The following is a 17,611-nucleotide window of genomic DNA, read 5'->3' as shown; positions in this document are numbered from 1 at the left end:
CGCCTTTAGTCTACGTCGAGTGAAAACCTAACATTGAGAGGTCCTGGGATTTTTCTTACCCTTTAATAAGAAGGACCTACCACGAAAATCAAAGAAACTACAATGAGTGTATGCACTTAGGTATTCGAGTGCTAAGATTTTTGTATGATTTGCAATAAACATAAATATGTATGAAGCTAAATTTTCGAAAATAGATAAGTTTTTTCTGTTGAAATATTAGAGAGAGAGAGAGAGAGAGAGAGAGAGAGAGAGAGAGAGAGAGAGAGAGAGAGAGAGAGAGGAGGGGGGTGACCTACTTCTAAGGCAGATTGTAACTTATTATATTAGATTTGAGCCTTTTGGTCTATATTCCTGAAAAGTTTCCTTCTGTTGTCTTTTTATGACTGATTGTATTTTTAATGAACCTCTCGCATTTGATACCGTACAATGTAATCAACGCCCTGTGTTTTCAGTGAACTCTTAAGTGTTGGTAGAAGATTCAGTTATTGTAGTTCCAAATGTTTACCCTTAGTACCCTTGATTCAATTATTCCATTCTTTCTTGAAAACTGTCATGAATATATATAGGATGAGGGAAATGAAGAGTCAGATATTGAAAGGTGTAACAGGAGGACAACCTCAAAGCAGTTGCGCTATGAAACAGTTGTTAATAGAGGGTGGATAGTAAGATGGAAGAAAAAGAACGCGAATATAGGTGCTACAGTAAAAGAAATGAAAGAGGTTGCAGCTAGAGGTCGAAGACAGGCTGCAAAGAATCTTGAGTAATCTACAGTGCACCGCGTAAGGTGTAAACTTTTATGTTTTCAATACTGAGGACAAGGAAAGTGGGGTTTTTTATCTGTTGATTCGATTTCTGTTGGTACAACACTTCCGCGCGCAGTCGCAGTAGGTCATGATAACGAAGTTATTAAACTAAGATACAAAAGTTTGTACCGGAGTCTCTTTCTTCTTCTTCCTCTTCTTCTTTATAACCTTCGTACCGAACTTTTTCTATTTAAAGCTTGGAGGTTTCTGGTGGCCGTTTTCACGCGCAGTATTTCTTGGACTTCGTGAGTGTAATTTGATTCTGTAAGTTACCTCGTAACACGAAACTTTTACACGAAGAAAAAGCTGAACGAGTGTGATTATTAAAGAGGACTGCGTGCATTATGAATGTAATAACAATTTCTTCACCATATTTTGTCACCAAGGACGAGTTGCCTTTTCCTCGTCGTTGATCAAGGCTACAAATCCCGTCCTGGAAATGTCAGGCCTTGGGAGAGAATGTCAGTGGAAGAAATGTCATCATGCATTAACTAGAGCCTCTGTTGGCTACTCAAGGTCCAGATACCAAATCAGAGAACGTACTTGGAATGGTCTGCATGAGGACTGAGCATGGTAGCCGTGAAAGGTTTTCCTCTCTCTCTCTCTCTCTCTCTCTCTCTCTCTCTCTTCTCTCTCTCTCTCTCTTCCCTCTCTGCTCTCTCTTTCTGAAAATTTAATAGCTTAGCCTTTTGATATTGAATTCAAAATGTAAACAAAACTTTATCATCATCTAGCCACGTTAGAAAGATGTTGCTCAGAGCTCGTGAAAGTTGCTGGAAAGTAAACAATAAATATTGGTATCCGTATGTATATAATATTATATATATATACATATATATATATGTGTGTGTGTGTGTGTGTATGTGTGTGTGTGTTGTAAGCGCAATATTCATATTAATGACTTAAAGTACTCCTTCAGCTTGATTTAAGATATAATTTAATCTTATTTAACTGCACAAAGGGGAAGATATATAAGCATTCTTGGTGGCATTGAATTGTTCGTTGGTTCAAATGTATAGCGACAAATGAACTTAACCCACGAGATCGCCCTCACACGTTTAGTTTGAACGCTCTCTTGTATGAATACCTCCTCTGTAAGAAATGGTTACATCAGCAAATTTGATTGGTCGTACAGTAAATGAGAAATGAATTTATCTGTTACTTTTCTCACGATTAACAAAATAGAATATTTTAATAACTCCAGTACTTCATGGTCGTGTCAATCGAAAGTGCGTAGACTAAACCCAAAGATCTTCTAAGTTTTGTGAATATGATCTTTTTTATATTTTGTTTTACCTCGAATTTTATGCCAAAAGAATGATGGTACTTTCCTCACTCGAATATCGTAATTAGTCCTTATTTCATGTTCAGAATAAAACATTGTCAAAATCAGTATTAATATATATGAACGGCAATGCAATCACTAGTCAGCAGAGGAAAGTACCAGGTGGCAGTCATATCCTCATTCATCCAGCGATTGTGACGCCTTATATCATAGCCACACGTTGCTATAGTACGTTATATTAACTGTCTTCTCCCTCTTTGTTACTTTTAGCGCCTGAAGAGTTTAGTACTGTTGGTTTTATTTGTATCAACAAAAGTTTCACTATGCCACCTCGAAGAAATGCTGGTGACTAGAATATTGAAATTCGAAAAGTTTTAATAACATAGAAGTCCCTTTGGATGAATATTCACGTGCGTAAGGTATTATAAATATAGGGGATTCATTATATCGCAGAAATGCATTAAACAATTTCATTAAAGTCGGATGAAAGTAAATAAATGTCAAACTCATAAGATGCGGAAGTTGACCATATTCATTCATGTCTTGACACGAAGCAGGCGAGTTAATTAAATTCCACCCGCTGAAATTCACTCATACCTTGATACTTCGCCGAGGCATCCAAACCGGTAAGAAGCGCCTCAGCGGCATGATTGGTATGGTATTAGCTTTCCACCTCGGTGGTCGCGGGTTCGATTCTCGGCCATTCCGTTGAGGAGTGAGAGATGTGTATTTCTGGTGATAGAAGTTCACTCTCGACGTGGTTCGGAAGTCACGTGAAGCCGTTGGTCCCGTTGCTGAATAACCACTGGTTCCATGCAACGTAAAAGCACCATACAAACAAACCAAACCGGTAACAAAATTAAATCTTGCTTTGATTGATATAAAAATCACGTCAGTATGATACCACGTTACTGCAATCATGAAATCAGTAGTAATGTCAAGTGAATTGAGCCTTTATACTGGAGCTTACTTGGAGAGCCGGGATTGGAATGTGATAAATTATTTCTTGACCTTTTGAACCCGAATGACATAACGAAAGATGGATGGGTCATCAAGTGATGTAGAAATCAGGTATCAGAGTCTTGCGATTGATTCCGAGATTTTGACTTGCATTTTGAACGCGAGTTTTGAAGAATGATGACGTGGAAAAAGAACCTGTTAAAAATAACTTTAAACGTTTCTTTTGTCCATAATTATTGTTTAGCTACGTGAAACGCCTTTGTTGCGATCTTCAGAATGTAAATTACACTGAAACTTTCAGAATTGACACAGTGTCACTACGATTGTTGATGCTTTTGCTTCGATTGTGTAAATGTTGCTTTTAACAAGTTTTAGGCATATGCTTTAAATTTATGGCTTCCTAATCTAATCATGGAAGGAATATTGAGCAACGGGTGTACGTACACCTTAAAATTTATTTTATGTTTCATAGCTTTGTGTTTATTCTTCCTGTAATTATAAGCAAACCCTTCATGCATATATTTCTACGGCATATAACTCCAAAAAGAAAAGCAGACGAAAAAACAAAGTTACCAACGTTGCCTGACACACCAATATAAAGGAAATCGACACTGGGCTGATATTAAACCGTTACACATTTCTTTGTTGATTCCAAATGGGAGTCGTTGACCTCTCAGAATGCATTCCAGAGGGCGTTCGGTCAACGGCAGCTCCTAACCACGGAAATTCCCAGCAGCCAGGAATTAGAGCTACTTTGTTTTTGTGTTACTCCTTCGTGCTCCCGTCCTTTGGAGGAGGCTTTCCTTTTTATGATGATGGTAGCAGTAATGATGATAGTGATGTAGTTATGATATCATTACTTATGATGATGATGAAGATAGCAACAGTAACGATGGTGAAATTACTTGAGTAATGGATAGTTCACGGCGCGTTATTTGCCTCGCTCTGCGGTGCTTGTTTATTCGGCACTACAACTCACTTTTCCTTGTACTCCCATTATCCCTCATTGTGTCCGGTTTTACTCATTGCCTTTCCCTCCTGACTCTTGGCGCCGCCGCCGCCTCTCCCCGACGAGAGCCCTCACGCACCCAGTGTGTCCTCCCCTCGTAAATAATGCAAAGCAACAGGCTCGGAACAAAAGGTTCCCCTCGCATTTTCCTCGCGTCCTCCTGCTGGCTCTTCAGCGCTCCTCCCTCGTCTTTGACTGAAGCCTTCCATTGTTGGGTCGGAATTCTTCTCAGGAGACTTTTCCTTGCGGTGAATCGTTTGAGTTTTCTGTGAAAGAAAACGATCGAGATGATTTTGCCGGTCGGTCCGTCCGCACTTTTTCTCTCCGCCCTCAAATCTTGGAAACTATTGAGGCTAGAGGGCTGTAAATTGGTACGTTGATCATCCACCCTCCAATCATCAAACTTACCAAATTGCAGCCCTCTACCCTCAGTAGCTTCTACTTTTTAAAAGTTTAAAGGTAGCCATAATCGTGCGTCTGTCATCGATGTAAGACAGGCCACCACCGGGCCATGGTTAGAGTTCTATGGGCCACGGCTCGTGCATCATTGTACCGAGACCAGCCAAAAAAGATCTTCCCCTGGGCTTGATTATACGCCGTACATAAAACGCATCTTTTATTTGTTTACTATTGTTAGCGGTAGTAAAGCTGTCAGGGCACCTCATGTAGTACACTGTAGGCATTACTTAGGGTCCGTTGCAACGTACCTACCTCGGCCCCTAGCTGCAAGCCCTACATTCCTTTTACTCTACTTCCGTTCATATTCTCTTTCATCCATCTTGCTGTCCACCCTCTCTTAACAATTGTTTCGAGGTTTCCCTCCTGCTACACCTTTCAAACCTTCTCACTGTCATTTTCCCTTTCAGCGCTGAATGACCTCACAGGTCCCAGTGCTCGGCCTTTGGCCTGAATTCTCTATATTCCATTCCATCGATGAACTGTCCATTAGTCTACGCTAGGAGCCTCTACTTAGTAAGTTGTGGGGCGTGGAAAAGAAATGTTTATACTCCGTCGTACCTGTATAGATTCGTGCTTTGAAAATATCCAGTGCTCCGTCGAATAAGGCCGTGATCACGAAAGCGCGAACGTGAGCAGGACGCGCCAAAGCTATACGAGGAGTGGCTCACACAATTACATATTTCACAGCCCGTGGAAGTAATAAGACATCCATCCATTTCCACATCCACTCCTACACATGCATGCACACGCACACGGACACCCACACTCATTATTCGCTGACGTGGCCATGTATAGCTACAAGAATATTTATGCCTTGTACTTCATGTGAAGAAGTCATGACGCCTGTCCGAGAGGGTAATGGAATCTCATTGTCGCATGCGGAAAGCTTTGATGGTTTGGCGATTCCAGTTTTTTTTTTTACATTCGAACTCCAGCTAAAAACAAGATGAGAGATTCTCATATAACAGATGAACACGAAGTCCCTTTTGAGGTTTAGCTCAAAATATATTATATGTAAAATTTCGGCCCAAGGCAAGCACTGGAACCTATGAGGTCATTCAGCGTTGAAACAATTGTTAGGAGAAGGTGGAAAGTAAGTTAGAAGAAAAGTTTAGTAAAAGGAATTAAATAGGTTGCAGCTAGAAGCCGAAGGGACACTGCAAAGAACCAAGTTATGCCTACAGTGCACCATATGAGGTGCACGGACGTCACTCATTCCCTACGGGGTCGAAAATCTAGAACATAAGTGGTAACTAGTAAACTCGCAGACTACGGATCTTATGATTTGCTTTTATCGTATTATAATCAGTTTTCATCATCGAGGCTACTTTAGCTAAGAGGCACAGTTTAATAAATCAGTCAATTTATATATATATATATATATATATATATATATATATAGTATATATATATATATATATATATATATGTGTGTGTGTGTGTGTATTCACAGTACATGCACGTGATTTCATTATATAAACGAATACCACAAAAAATGATAGGCAGGAATCCGTATATGGTTTAGGTATGTAGATGATATTTTCTGTATTTGGCAAGTTCACGAAAATATCTATGTATTTCTGATTAAGCTCAATAATTTAGTCTCTTCTGTCAGATTTAATGTAGGAAGAAAAAAATCGTAATTTGAATTTTCGTGATGTAACAGTCCATAGAAATTATAGAGATTTCAGTTTTTCAGTCTTTCGAAACGGATGTTACTAAGGGCTCTTTGTGTCTGTAGCCCGCAGTTTTAGACGCTGAGATTAAAATTATTTATGATATTGTCTTGAAACTTAAATACCCAAAGACTTTTGTAGATGTAGCATAGAAAAGAGCTAGGAAAACATTTTATTTAACTTATAACAAACTTGAATTTAGTAAGCATAATATTCTCAAATCATCGCATGATGAAAGTTTTTAGAAACCCCTAGAATTTTAGTTTTTCATCATAAATGTTGTTTTCAGTCATTTTAATGTTAAGAGTTTAGTAATAAAAAATTCTCTTGAAGATGTTTCTGGCTGCATATATGAAATTCCTTGTAAAAGGTGTAATTAGATATATTACAGACAAACTGGAAAATCACTTTCTTAATGAATCAAACAACACCAGTATTCAGTGAGAACAGGTCAAATATCGAATGCATTATTCTTACATATAAGAGATTTAGATTATCCTATTAACTGGAGTCAAGCAAGATCCTTAATGCCGACTAGCGACACAGTTAAAAGGAATATCATTGAATATTGTTCCATCAAGTCAAATAATTGAAGTGCTCTAAATTTAAGTCTTGGTTTGTTTGAACTCTGTCTTTATAATTAAGAAAATGATGCAGATAAATATAAGCAACAAGACTAATATATTATTCAGTTTTATGCATGTTTTTGGATTTTGTATGGCTAAGCTTCGTTTCTCTTATGGCTAAATCTATGTTTTAGTTTGTTACCTGCTCCCATTTGTTACTTCATTTTTTAACACACTTCAGCTATTAATAATTTTCTGTAAATTATTTTCCCCCAAAAATGATGAAGTGAACCGATTTAAAAGGCTTATTAAAAACAGCGATCCTGACTAGGGATTAAGCTGAGAAGAAAGATGCTCGCTCAGAAGCTCTAGTGTTATTATTGATTTACCGTACCTTTTATACACGCATTTATTGATTGTTATGGGGAAGAATATTGTTTCTTGGTTTCTTTGGCGTAGTGTATTAACTACTGAGTATGCTATACTGTACATGTCTAGGGCATTGAAGCAATTTATTTCGTTTAAAATTCTACGTAGAACAAATTAGTCTTTTTACATGAGTAGACTAATTTGGTGGCGTGATATATATTTTTGTATTAGTGTGAAGCAAATAAGTCATAAGTAGCTTTTAGTAAGTAGGTTATTTTCTTGTTTATCCAGCTGCACAGTATTGAGATACTCTGTCCTAAGGTCTAAAGAAATCTTTAGACCTTAATCTTTCTTATGAAGAGAATAGTAAACATCTTCACACGTAGGTACACTTCTTCATCATCGCTTTCTCGTTTTCCCCCAGCGTGAATGTATCAGTATCCATGTGGGTCAGGCTGGTGTCCAGATGGGCAATGCCTGCTGGGAGCTGTACTGCTTGGAGCATGGCATCGGCCCTGATGGCACCATACCTTCAGACAAAGCTGTCGGCAATGCTGACGACTCCTACAGCACCTTCTTCTGCGAGACCGGATCTGGAAAGCATGTCCCAAGAGCCATTTTTGTGGATCTAGAGCCTTCTGTTATTGGTAAGACTTCTTTCAAATAAGCGAGAGAGGGAGGGAAAATGGGTGGGATGTATTTTGTAACATTTACTGCTGCAACAGTGTTCGTGTGAGGATTAAACTGCTCAAGACTTTAAAAACTGTATAACGTTTTTACCGTTTATTATAATTAAAATAGCACTTTAAATTAATGTTGCTTCATTAATATGTCCGGTAGGAGTTAAATCATGTAACATTTATAAGGAAAATAATTGTTTAATTGCTCAACAAACAAAATTATGTCATTTTTTTTCTGTTTGCAGATGAAGTCCGCACCGGTGCCTACAGACAACTCTTCCATCCCGAACAGATGATCACTGGGAAGGAAGATGCTGCAAACAACTATGCCAGAGGACATTACACCATCGGGAAAGAAATCGTAGATATTGTCATGGACAAGACCAGGAGGATTGCGGACCAGTGCACAGGACTGCAGGTAAGCTCGCAGAGACAAAAAGCGGGAATGATGAACACAATATGATGTGGTTGGTGCCTCCTTGTCTACGGAAAGGTGGGCCACACCTTTATGCACAGCGGGGTTTGTCAATATTTTGTCAGAAAACAATGGAAATTTTTGTATCCTGAAAATTTATTTGGTAATTGATAACCTTTTATTCTGGTTTTGGTTTTTTACATTAAGTAGGACATCAACAAATATGTGAACCTTCTTCATTTTTACAGATTTGAAAAAAAGATTGTTTTTGTTTTGTGTGTGATTTGAATCGCTTTGAAAATTAAGAGACTGTAAAATGACAGACTGTAAACCGTCCCGAATAAAAATAAAAATATTCTAGAAACTAGTTGCGGTAGTTTTCATCAATACTAAATTGATGAAATGTATTTGCTATGCTTTTTTTACCGCCGTGTTTCTTTCCAAGCATAAAATCAAAGCAACAATATATACTACTGTAATGTGGGACAGTTCACGGTCGTCTCGTCCGCCTGGCGACTCTCGTTAATCGGAGCTTGTGCTGAACTATTTCAGGGCTTCTTGGTGTTCCATTCCTTTGGTGGAGGCACTGGATCAGGCTTTACCTCTCTCCTTATGGAGAGGCTCTCGGTGGATTACGGAAAGAAGAGTAAACTGGAGTTCGCCATTTACCCAGCACCACAGGTGAGGTGGATTTCTCTGCATTTACTTGTGTTCTTTATTATTGGTACCTGGAGCTGTAGTGTGAGTGTTATCCAGTTTTGCTAGAGACAACAACAAATACGTTCAGTAAAAATACCATTTATAAGTCTATTTTTTTTTATTTAAAAGGGGTTTACCTTGATGCCTTATATGTAACACATACCGCAGTTATTAAAACAACTGCATTTTATAAACACTTCATTCATTTAATATACATCATTCACAGAAATCATAACTCTAATTTCCTGTTCATTATTCTTGACCGCAGATCTCCACGGCCGTAGTCGAACCGTACAACGCCATCCTCACCACACACACAACCCTCGAACACTCGGAGTGCGCTTTCATGGTTGACAACGAAGCCATCTATGACATTTGCCGAAGAAACATGAGCATCGAGAGACCAACCTACACGAATCTCAACAGACTCATCGGACAGATCGTGTCGTCCATCACGGCCTCCCTCAGGTAGAGAGAGATACATTTTGCTCTCTTGTGCTCTAGGTTCTCCTGTAGTATTCAGTGTTGCCAACCGCAGGGTAATTGCCCTGCAGGTAGGGTAATTTGACCAAATATTTTAGACCTTAGGACCTTATTTTTAAGTGTAGGGTAATTGAAACGATGCCTGTATCGATCAGTATCTTTATTAGTATCATTTCTTATTATCACAACGGCAGAATGTTGGGTAATTTCCGGTTAGGTAGGGTAACTTCATGTCTTCTGTAGGATGCATAGGGTTAGAGCGGGAGTGGCATCACTGGTAGTATTTTAAATTTTGACACTATAGTAGATTCACATCAACCGTGCATTTGACGTCTAGGCCAGTCCCTTACGACGCTCCCGATTGGCTACTGATAAGCCAATTACAGGGCTGGAAAATCTCAGTCTCTCGAGAGTTCACATAGGCAGGATGTATGTTCCATCTCTCCTGAGGTATACGTCTTTCAGAAGAGGTGGAACATAGATCCCACCCATGTGAATTCTCGAGAGAGACTGAGTGTCCAGCCCTGTGACTGGCTTATCAACAGCCAATCAGGAACGACGTAAGACTCACTAGCCAAGACATCAAATGCACGGTTGATATGAATAGACTATAGTAGAGTTATTGAATTATTTGAAAGAGGGGTATGTACAGGGCATGAGTCTGAGTCGCCCAAAACAGCAGCATCCAGTTAGACAGATGCCCTGCTCTGTCATTTTAGTTAGTTTACTCTTCAGTGTGTGCGATTAGTCTAAGAACATACATTCTTAAACTATTATTAGATGCCCATCTTAATCTTAAGAATGTTAAGAACCAATCATAATTTCATAAGAACTAAAATGATTTATTCTAGGTGCAAAAAAATGAACTAATAATTGCTTTTGACAAAATGCCGTTTAGAAGACAGTGAAAAGGAAACAAATGTGTTGGAAATCAATCAAAGGAGAATAAGAACATTTTAAAATGACGAAAGCCAGCATGCTCTCTTCTAACAGAATGGGAAGGAAATATGGAACATGAGTGGACTAAAGGTATGAAGAAAATTAGACAGTAGCGAAAGAACTGGAATGACAGGCCAAAGCTGGTAAATGTAAACAAAGACAGGCAAATGCTGGCCACTCAGAGCCATGAAATCCCGGGAATTAGGACAGCGTTCAGTGTAGCAGGCTGGAATGCCACAAACTTTCCTCCTCCATCACGCTCGTTGCGTTTGTTGAAGTGAGAAAAGTGGAGCAAGCATGGTTTCTTATACAGACCATCAAAACTGAAATTATTTTGGTTTTTTTATAGGTTAAAGGTGTGAATGTTGTTATAATAAAAGTACTGGTTGCGTTGTCTAAATGCTCACTGAGCATCTTTTATAAACAAACACGTCAAGGAGGTAGTTCTCTGGAATTAGTTGAATGTACTACAGGCTGCTGTATTGCTGTATTTCATGAATACAGCGGGCAAACCCCTTCCTGCACGAAAAGGATGGTCATGAAAAACTAAAAACAAAATCCAGAGATGTGTAAGAAGCAAAGGAAATGGGTAAAACAATATTAATATCTGGTTCAACATGAAAATGGGGTTTTTGGTAGGTAGTTTTAATGATATTTTAGTTTTAATGATTCAGTTGTCTTGCAGGAAAATTCTTGTTTCTAAAACAAAAATACGTCACAAATACTTGGGACAGTTTCTTAAAAAAGCAATGTTTCATTTTGTGATCTTTCAATGTATGACATTAGGTTAATTTGATACTAATTCATATCGGTTGTTTCCATGGGAGAAGGAACTTTTCATCATAATAGTTTTTTTTTTTTTTTTTTATAATACTATGACTTTACAGTCACTTCTATATGTATAGTTACCAATCAATGTTATGGTATTGTACAAAGTATCCAGGATGATACTTCTTAGGCTTATTGAATGTTGAAAGGAAAAAAAAGTTTTAACTTTAGAACATATTTTTCCCAAAAATGTGGTGAAGTAGTGAAGGCTAAAGTGAGCATAAAATGTTCACCATGTTATGTTGCAGTTTATAACCAGTACTTTAGAAGTGAAGACGTCATATAGCAAATGTTATATTTGAAGTAGTAGTCATATTGTATTGGCATTCCTCAGTAAATAAATCCAGTGTAACTTTAGATACTGGAACTTTTCAGGTTTGACGGCGCCTTGAATGTAGATCTGACAGAGTTCCAGACCAACCTCGTCCCTTACCCTAGAATACATTTCCCTCTGGTGACGTACGCTCCTATCATATCAGCTGAGAAGGCCTACCACGAACAGATCTCTGTAGCTGAAATAACCAACTCCTGTTTTGAACCATCCAATCAAGTGAGATTTGTCTCTGTTCTGGAATGTTTCTTTTAAAGTGAACTTTTTAAGAAAAAAAAAATAGTTTTATTTTTATCATGAATACTACTTTAATGTGGCCCTTGTTAGTTTTATGCAGTGTTAAGGAATGTGTTTTATTCTAGATGGTGAAGTGTGACCCAAGGCATGGCAAGTACATGGCTTGTTGTCTGCTGTACCGAGGTGATGTTGTCCCCAAGGACGTCAACGCTGCCATTGCATCAATCAAGACCAAGAAATCCATTCAGTTCGTCGACTGGTGCCCAACAGGTTTCAAGGTAAAAGTAGTTCCAGAGTTCCATTATATCATTTCAAGGCTAAATGGTTTCCGAGTTTAGTCTTGTAGTTTCAAGGCGATGATTTCCCCAGATTATTCTTTTACTTTTGTTAAATTACCATAAGTTAAGTAAGGTGGAGCACCTTCTGAGTTTTTCACGGATGAAGGATAAGACGGGGAAACATAATCCTGAAGCGAATGAGAAATACAAAAAGAGAGATTCATCATATTCGTTGTTCATTATAATTGTAGCAGTATCTTTCAGCTGTTCTGTGCACGCCAAAGCCATATTACCGAGTCCATAAGACATGCATTTCAGACACCGTGGTCAGTGCTCTTGGAGACTGTCTTGACTAACTTGAGTAAGACAGCAGGCAGGCACGGTACCAGAGTCATTTTTAAAAATGAGAACACAGCATGTTCCCCTGTAATTTCAACTTGCTAATTTTAGTTATTTTCCCTTTTTAAGACATTAACGGCTTTCATAGAGTTGCAATTAGATAACAGCAATGAAGTTAAATTACATATCTTTAAGGTTAATTTTCTGGTGATAATCTGTGTTAGTATTTGATTATAGAAACACGTATACGTTTTAAATAATATTGAACTGCAACTTACGTAATGTATAGGAAAAATCACGCACAATATTGAATAGTATATAATAAATGATGTTGTGGTCTTAAGAGGAGGTTTTTTAGGCACTATTGCAATGAACTACTCATCTTCCATGGCAAAAGAAGAGTAAGGTATGTCATGGTATCTTTCCTTCTTGAGTTAATTTGTGGGAGGTGACAAACATATTTCTTCTGGGTGGTTAATGCCATGTTATTTTTCTCTGGTCACGAGGAATTTGTACAGCTTTACCGTTAACCATTCGTTTTTATTATATATTAAATAATGTTACATTTCAAGTATACTGCATAGGTTTTTACGTTAAACACCTTTTGTTTTCCTAAATTTAATTTTTGGTGGAGTTATAAAAAAATGAGATAAACGCAGGAGCAGCATTTTTACCTGAAAGGTGTGAATACACTTTTATACAGTTATCAGTTCTGTAGGGTATCACGGCAAAAGTTGGCGCCAGTAAAATATCTTTATCAATAATCGTCACATTTCCCGTGTTGCGGTATGCTCCCAGATGTTCCCCCCCATGGTCAAAATACTCTATAACCCCCCATCAACTATTTACCATTTGAAATTGTTGCACTCTGGACGGCGTCAATAACCTCGTCGTTGGGATGCCAGTTAAAACTAACAAATCAATCAATGTTGCGCTCTGGTAGTGTACAGTATATGGTTATTCTTTAATGTTCAGCATAATTCCGATACAGTATTTTAATAAATAGTTTGTTATTTGCATTTTTCATGAGTGCAATGTATGGAGATGTTTAATGGAAACGTGCACTTTATTAGTTAGATTAAAATACTCGGTTGTTTGTTTTAGATGAAGCCAGCCTGTGCTGGCACGGTCTCTTATAACAAATACGGTCATCAATATAGGATTTATATAATGGAAATATAAATACTGTAGATACTCTTCAAGGTACTTATAAAACATGACATTGCAAAGAAAGCAAATGAAATGCAGGGCATTATCAAAGAGATGTTAAATTGAAAGTGTACATTCTAATAAATTGTCAAATTAGATAGATGCTTTCTACGTAGAAAGTAAGCCAACAGATAACTGATGCGTTGTTCCTTATCGTCAACCTGTACTATATTGTGGTTCATAAGTTATTTTAACATATAATACCTTTCCCAAGACCAGGCTTATAAGGTAATCCAATATTTTTTTAGTACTTGAACCAGGTTTGTTTTTGACAGGGTCATTATGGAAGATAATTAATTATATCCTTTCCCTACAGGTTGGTATCAATTATCAGCCTCCTACAGTAGTACCTGGAGCAGATCTTGCCAAAGTTGCACGTGCTGTATGTATGCTCTCCAACACCACAGCCATTGCTGAAGCTTGGGGTCGTCTCGACCATAAATTTGATCTTATGTATGCTAAGAGAGCCTTTGTCCACTGGTATGTTGGTGAGGGCATGGAGGAAGGTGAATTCACCGAGGCCAGAGAGGATCTCGCTGCCCTGGAAAAGGATTATGAGGAGGTGGCTATTGATAGCATCCTGGATGGCGAGGAAGAATCCCTGGAAGAAATGTAAGAACACAAAGAAGAAGAACATCGAGTTGAACCTCACCACTGCCTCCTGTGCACTTAGATGTCAAGCTCATTGCCCCTTTCATGGAATGGTGTTTGGGATGCGCAAACACACCCGCAGAGGAAAAAGGGAACGCGCTTCATTTTTAGGTTGCTAGCACATTGTCTCCGCTCTTGGGGCAGTGCGGGAGAGGTCATCCAATGCAGTTACTGGAGCATGCTTCATTCTGCAAGTGATAAATGCCTTTTGATATTCATGAGTGTTTGGAAAGCTTTAATTGTACTAAAAAAGATTATTTTACATTTTTTTCTATAAGTGAAGTCAGTGGTACCTCATACGGAGTGCGATACTATAGATAAGATCCAGTTATATGTTCCAATTTGATATTATTTTATTCCAACTTTTAAGTGATTCTCCAAAGAGATTGTTTCTACCTTTTAAAATAATTTCGCTACTTTTTTTGTACCGTCTAGTGGAAGTAGGGAACCCTGCTTCTGCTACAATAAACTAAATGCACTTGAAGTAGTCTCATTCTTGATAACCGTACCTACATAATCATGTTGGAGATATATTATTATTGTTTGATTATGGTTGCTATAACTGGGTTCACATGGAGATATGCAAAGCCAAGAATCTTATTCCAGAAGGCAATCCTGTCTACCTAAATATCGTACTATTTGTACCCCTAAAATTTTTTTTATTGTTTTCCAGTAATGTTTGTTTGTTAATAGTTAATCTCAGGATATACAATGATGTTAAAGTTCAAACTAGGTTAAGATTAGCAGTTACAAAATACTGCACAGGGATATAAACATTTGTTTATATCCCTGCTGCCACATGGACCTCAGATTTCCTAATGGATTTCTAAAACTATCGTATATATTATTTTCTTAGTTTTATGTAATAATCATCATATTAAATATCGCATATACTAATAATGCTGTCAAGTGTCAATAATACGGTATCTTATTATGAAATCAGGACTCTCCGAGACCTGATGAAAAGGATTTGGCAATATAAACAAAGCAGACGAATTATTAAAAAGGAAATTGTTATTAAGATTTGAGCTCTGTAAATTTCGGAAGGGCAAAGCATGAACTGCTATTAAATGGTACAGTGGAGTCGGAAAAAGCGGTGTTTTCATACAAAATTCAGCAACACGAATCGGATTGACATCACACGAAACCCTCATATCAGAACAGAATTGGAGGTAAGAGTGAGGATAGACTAGCTTGGAAAAGAAAGAATGACACATTAAAAACACATCTATTTAATGGAAAAAAAATTATCAAGCGGCACACCATAGACACTAATATTAGTAGTAATCCTCATTCACTTTTACTGGTCCCATGCCCTTCTTTTGGTTGCAACCCACAACAGTTAACTAACCAGCACGTGAATGGTCATTGTTTATCTCAAGGGGATGCAATTATTCTTTATGAGATACAGAGCCAATCAAGTAGGTAGTAACTCCTGCTCCCCGTGGGATTAAACTCGGGTCTTATGCACATAAAACAGGCAATTTTAGAGAATCATAGGGTTGCTGAAACCAAGAGGCCAAATTCAAACTTAATATATATGTAAAATACACTTCTTCTTTACAGCCGAGCACCAACAGATCCACCCCTATCTCTTTCTACGAGTGTATAATTAAAGTTCAACAGAAATCAAGTCCCTTAATACATTGAACTTAAAACCCTTGCTTCATCTTTCATAAACCAAATGGCTTTCCAAGTAAAACTGTCCACTATACTGAAAATTCTAGATATGTGTTCTGCCTTTGTACATGTAAAGTGGTATTCATATTGTCCCACAGCTCACGAACTGGACGAGGAATGGAACAGCGTAGGAATGTAATTAGCATGTCTCCGTTGATCTAAGCTGGGAATTAAGTGCCACAGCTGTCAGTCGATTGGTCTGGGTTGTTGTTCGAGTGGAGAGAGAGAGATCAATACTTAATCAAAATGTATAGCATACCTTAGATTGAAAAGACAGGGCCTCGACGGGCTGATTCTCGCACCACCAGAGTAAAACCATTCAGTGGAATCTCTCTTTCAGTCTTTCCCTCTCTGTCGTAAAGAGCAATTAAGTGACATACAGCCAGACCCACAGTGAAGGATTCACTTTGATGCCTCCATATGGATTAACGACCTTAACAAGATTTCACTACCTTTTTGATGTCTAAGAGTTTCCTTACAATCAGTCACGTTCATTTTATATAATAATCATCACGATCATGTAACCGATATTTTTATTGAAAAAAAAAAAAAAACTCGGAGAAAAAAGTTCCAGCTTCATTGATGGTCCTTTAAGTCTCACCACGCAAGACATACTAATCACAATGGTCAAAGTCAAAAGCATCAAATAGTTAACCTTGGTAGTAGTAGGCGGGATATGCCTTTAAAACGGCTTCCCTGCTTGTTTTATTCCTCCTTTGTTTGAGTTTCTTCTCTCTGAAATACCACATTTCTTTTAGAAATTCTGTCCTCTTCTCCACTTCCTCCCTCAGTCGATCTACCAATAAGAGTATATCAACTACCAATTCCTCTTTATTTTCCTGATATGGTTGCTGCACAAAACTATATCTAGTTCTAATCTCATTGTATGCTGGACAGTAAAGTAAGAAAGGTTCTAAACTTCCATTTTGTACCTTCTCCTTTTATCCTATTTCTATCATTTAATCCTAGTGTACCTACTCTGGCCCTACTGATCAGCATTGTTTTTTCAGTGTTGTCATACCAGATTTCTTCTCTTATGTTATATTTTTATATTTTCTGTGGATTCTTAATGTTGACTTTTCATTAATTTCTTTCTGCCATGTTTTTCTGTTCCAGTTGTTTATTATTTCTTTTAACTGTTTGTCTTTAACTGCTTCAGTTTTACTTAATTTTATGTTTAGTTCTTTCATATATTCTTTTACTTGCATTATCCAGGTTTTTTTTTTTCATACTGATCCATGGTTATCTCATATAGGAGCCTATTTCCACCACTCTCAAGTGTATGTTTCAGGTAGAATAGTTTACTCTTCATATCTCTTGAGTGGCAGGAAGAGGCCCCTAATTCAGATCTTGACGCACAACTTGCTGTGTAGCTTGGCACTTTCAAAATTGTTCGATATACTAGATTGTCTATCTTCTGAAATTCATTAATGGTCTACCAGTTCAGTTCGGAGGTATTGCCTATGTATCGGCACCTCGAGAGCTCCTTCATCCCCGTTTATGTGCTCTTTCAGCTCTTGTCTCTTGTCTTTCACATTCTGTGCTGAGTCTTTCTTCTCCTCTGTTCTTTCCTCCGTAAACAAGAAGTCCCCAATTGTTTTTACGATTTCTTCTTCTTCTTCTGACCCTACACAACACTCATGCAATATGTTCTCGTTGGTGCTTTTTCTTATCGTTTATGGAGAGGCAATTTGCTCTAGCCAGGTAGGAAGTGA

The 17,611-nt window shown here is 37.9% G+C and overlaps 1 protein-coding gene across 1 annotated transcript in view; it reads left to right on the top strand.

The window, feature by feature from the left end:
* LOC135219840 (tubulin alpha-3 chain-like) overlaps window positions 1-14,700 on the top strand; it is a 45,407-nt gene extending 30,707 nt beyond the window's left edge. The window contains exons 2-8 of the mRNA XM_064256952.1: window positions 7,552-7,774; window positions 8,053-8,225; window positions 8,775-8,903; window positions 9,190-9,389; window positions 11,547-11,721; window positions 11,865-12,017; window positions 13,882-14,700. Coding sequence (XP_064113022.1) covers window positions 7,552-7,774; window positions 8,053-8,225; window positions 8,775-8,903; window positions 9,190-9,389; window positions 11,547-11,721; window positions 11,865-12,017; window positions 13,882-14,181 — 1,353 coding nt within the window. The 3' untranslated portion in view covers window positions 14,182-14,700. The remainder of the gene's footprint in view (window positions 1-7,551; window positions 7,775-8,052; window positions 8,226-8,774; window positions 8,904-9,189; window positions 9,390-11,546; window positions 11,722-11,864; window positions 12,018-13,881) is intronic.
* The last annotated feature ends 2,911 nt before the right edge of the window (window positions 14,701-17,611 follow it).

Source organism: Macrobrachium nipponense, chromosome 1, assembly GCF_015104395.2.
Source record: "Macrobrachium nipponense isolate FS-2020 chromosome 1, ASM1510439v2, whole genome shotgun sequence".
Classification (NCBI taxonomy): domain Eukaryota; kingdom Metazoa; phylum Arthropoda; class Malacostraca; order Decapoda; family Palaemonidae; genus Macrobrachium; species Macrobrachium nipponense.
The sequence above is the reverse complement of the archived record's forward strand: the minus strand, read 5'-3'. Positions and strand labels throughout refer to the sequence as shown.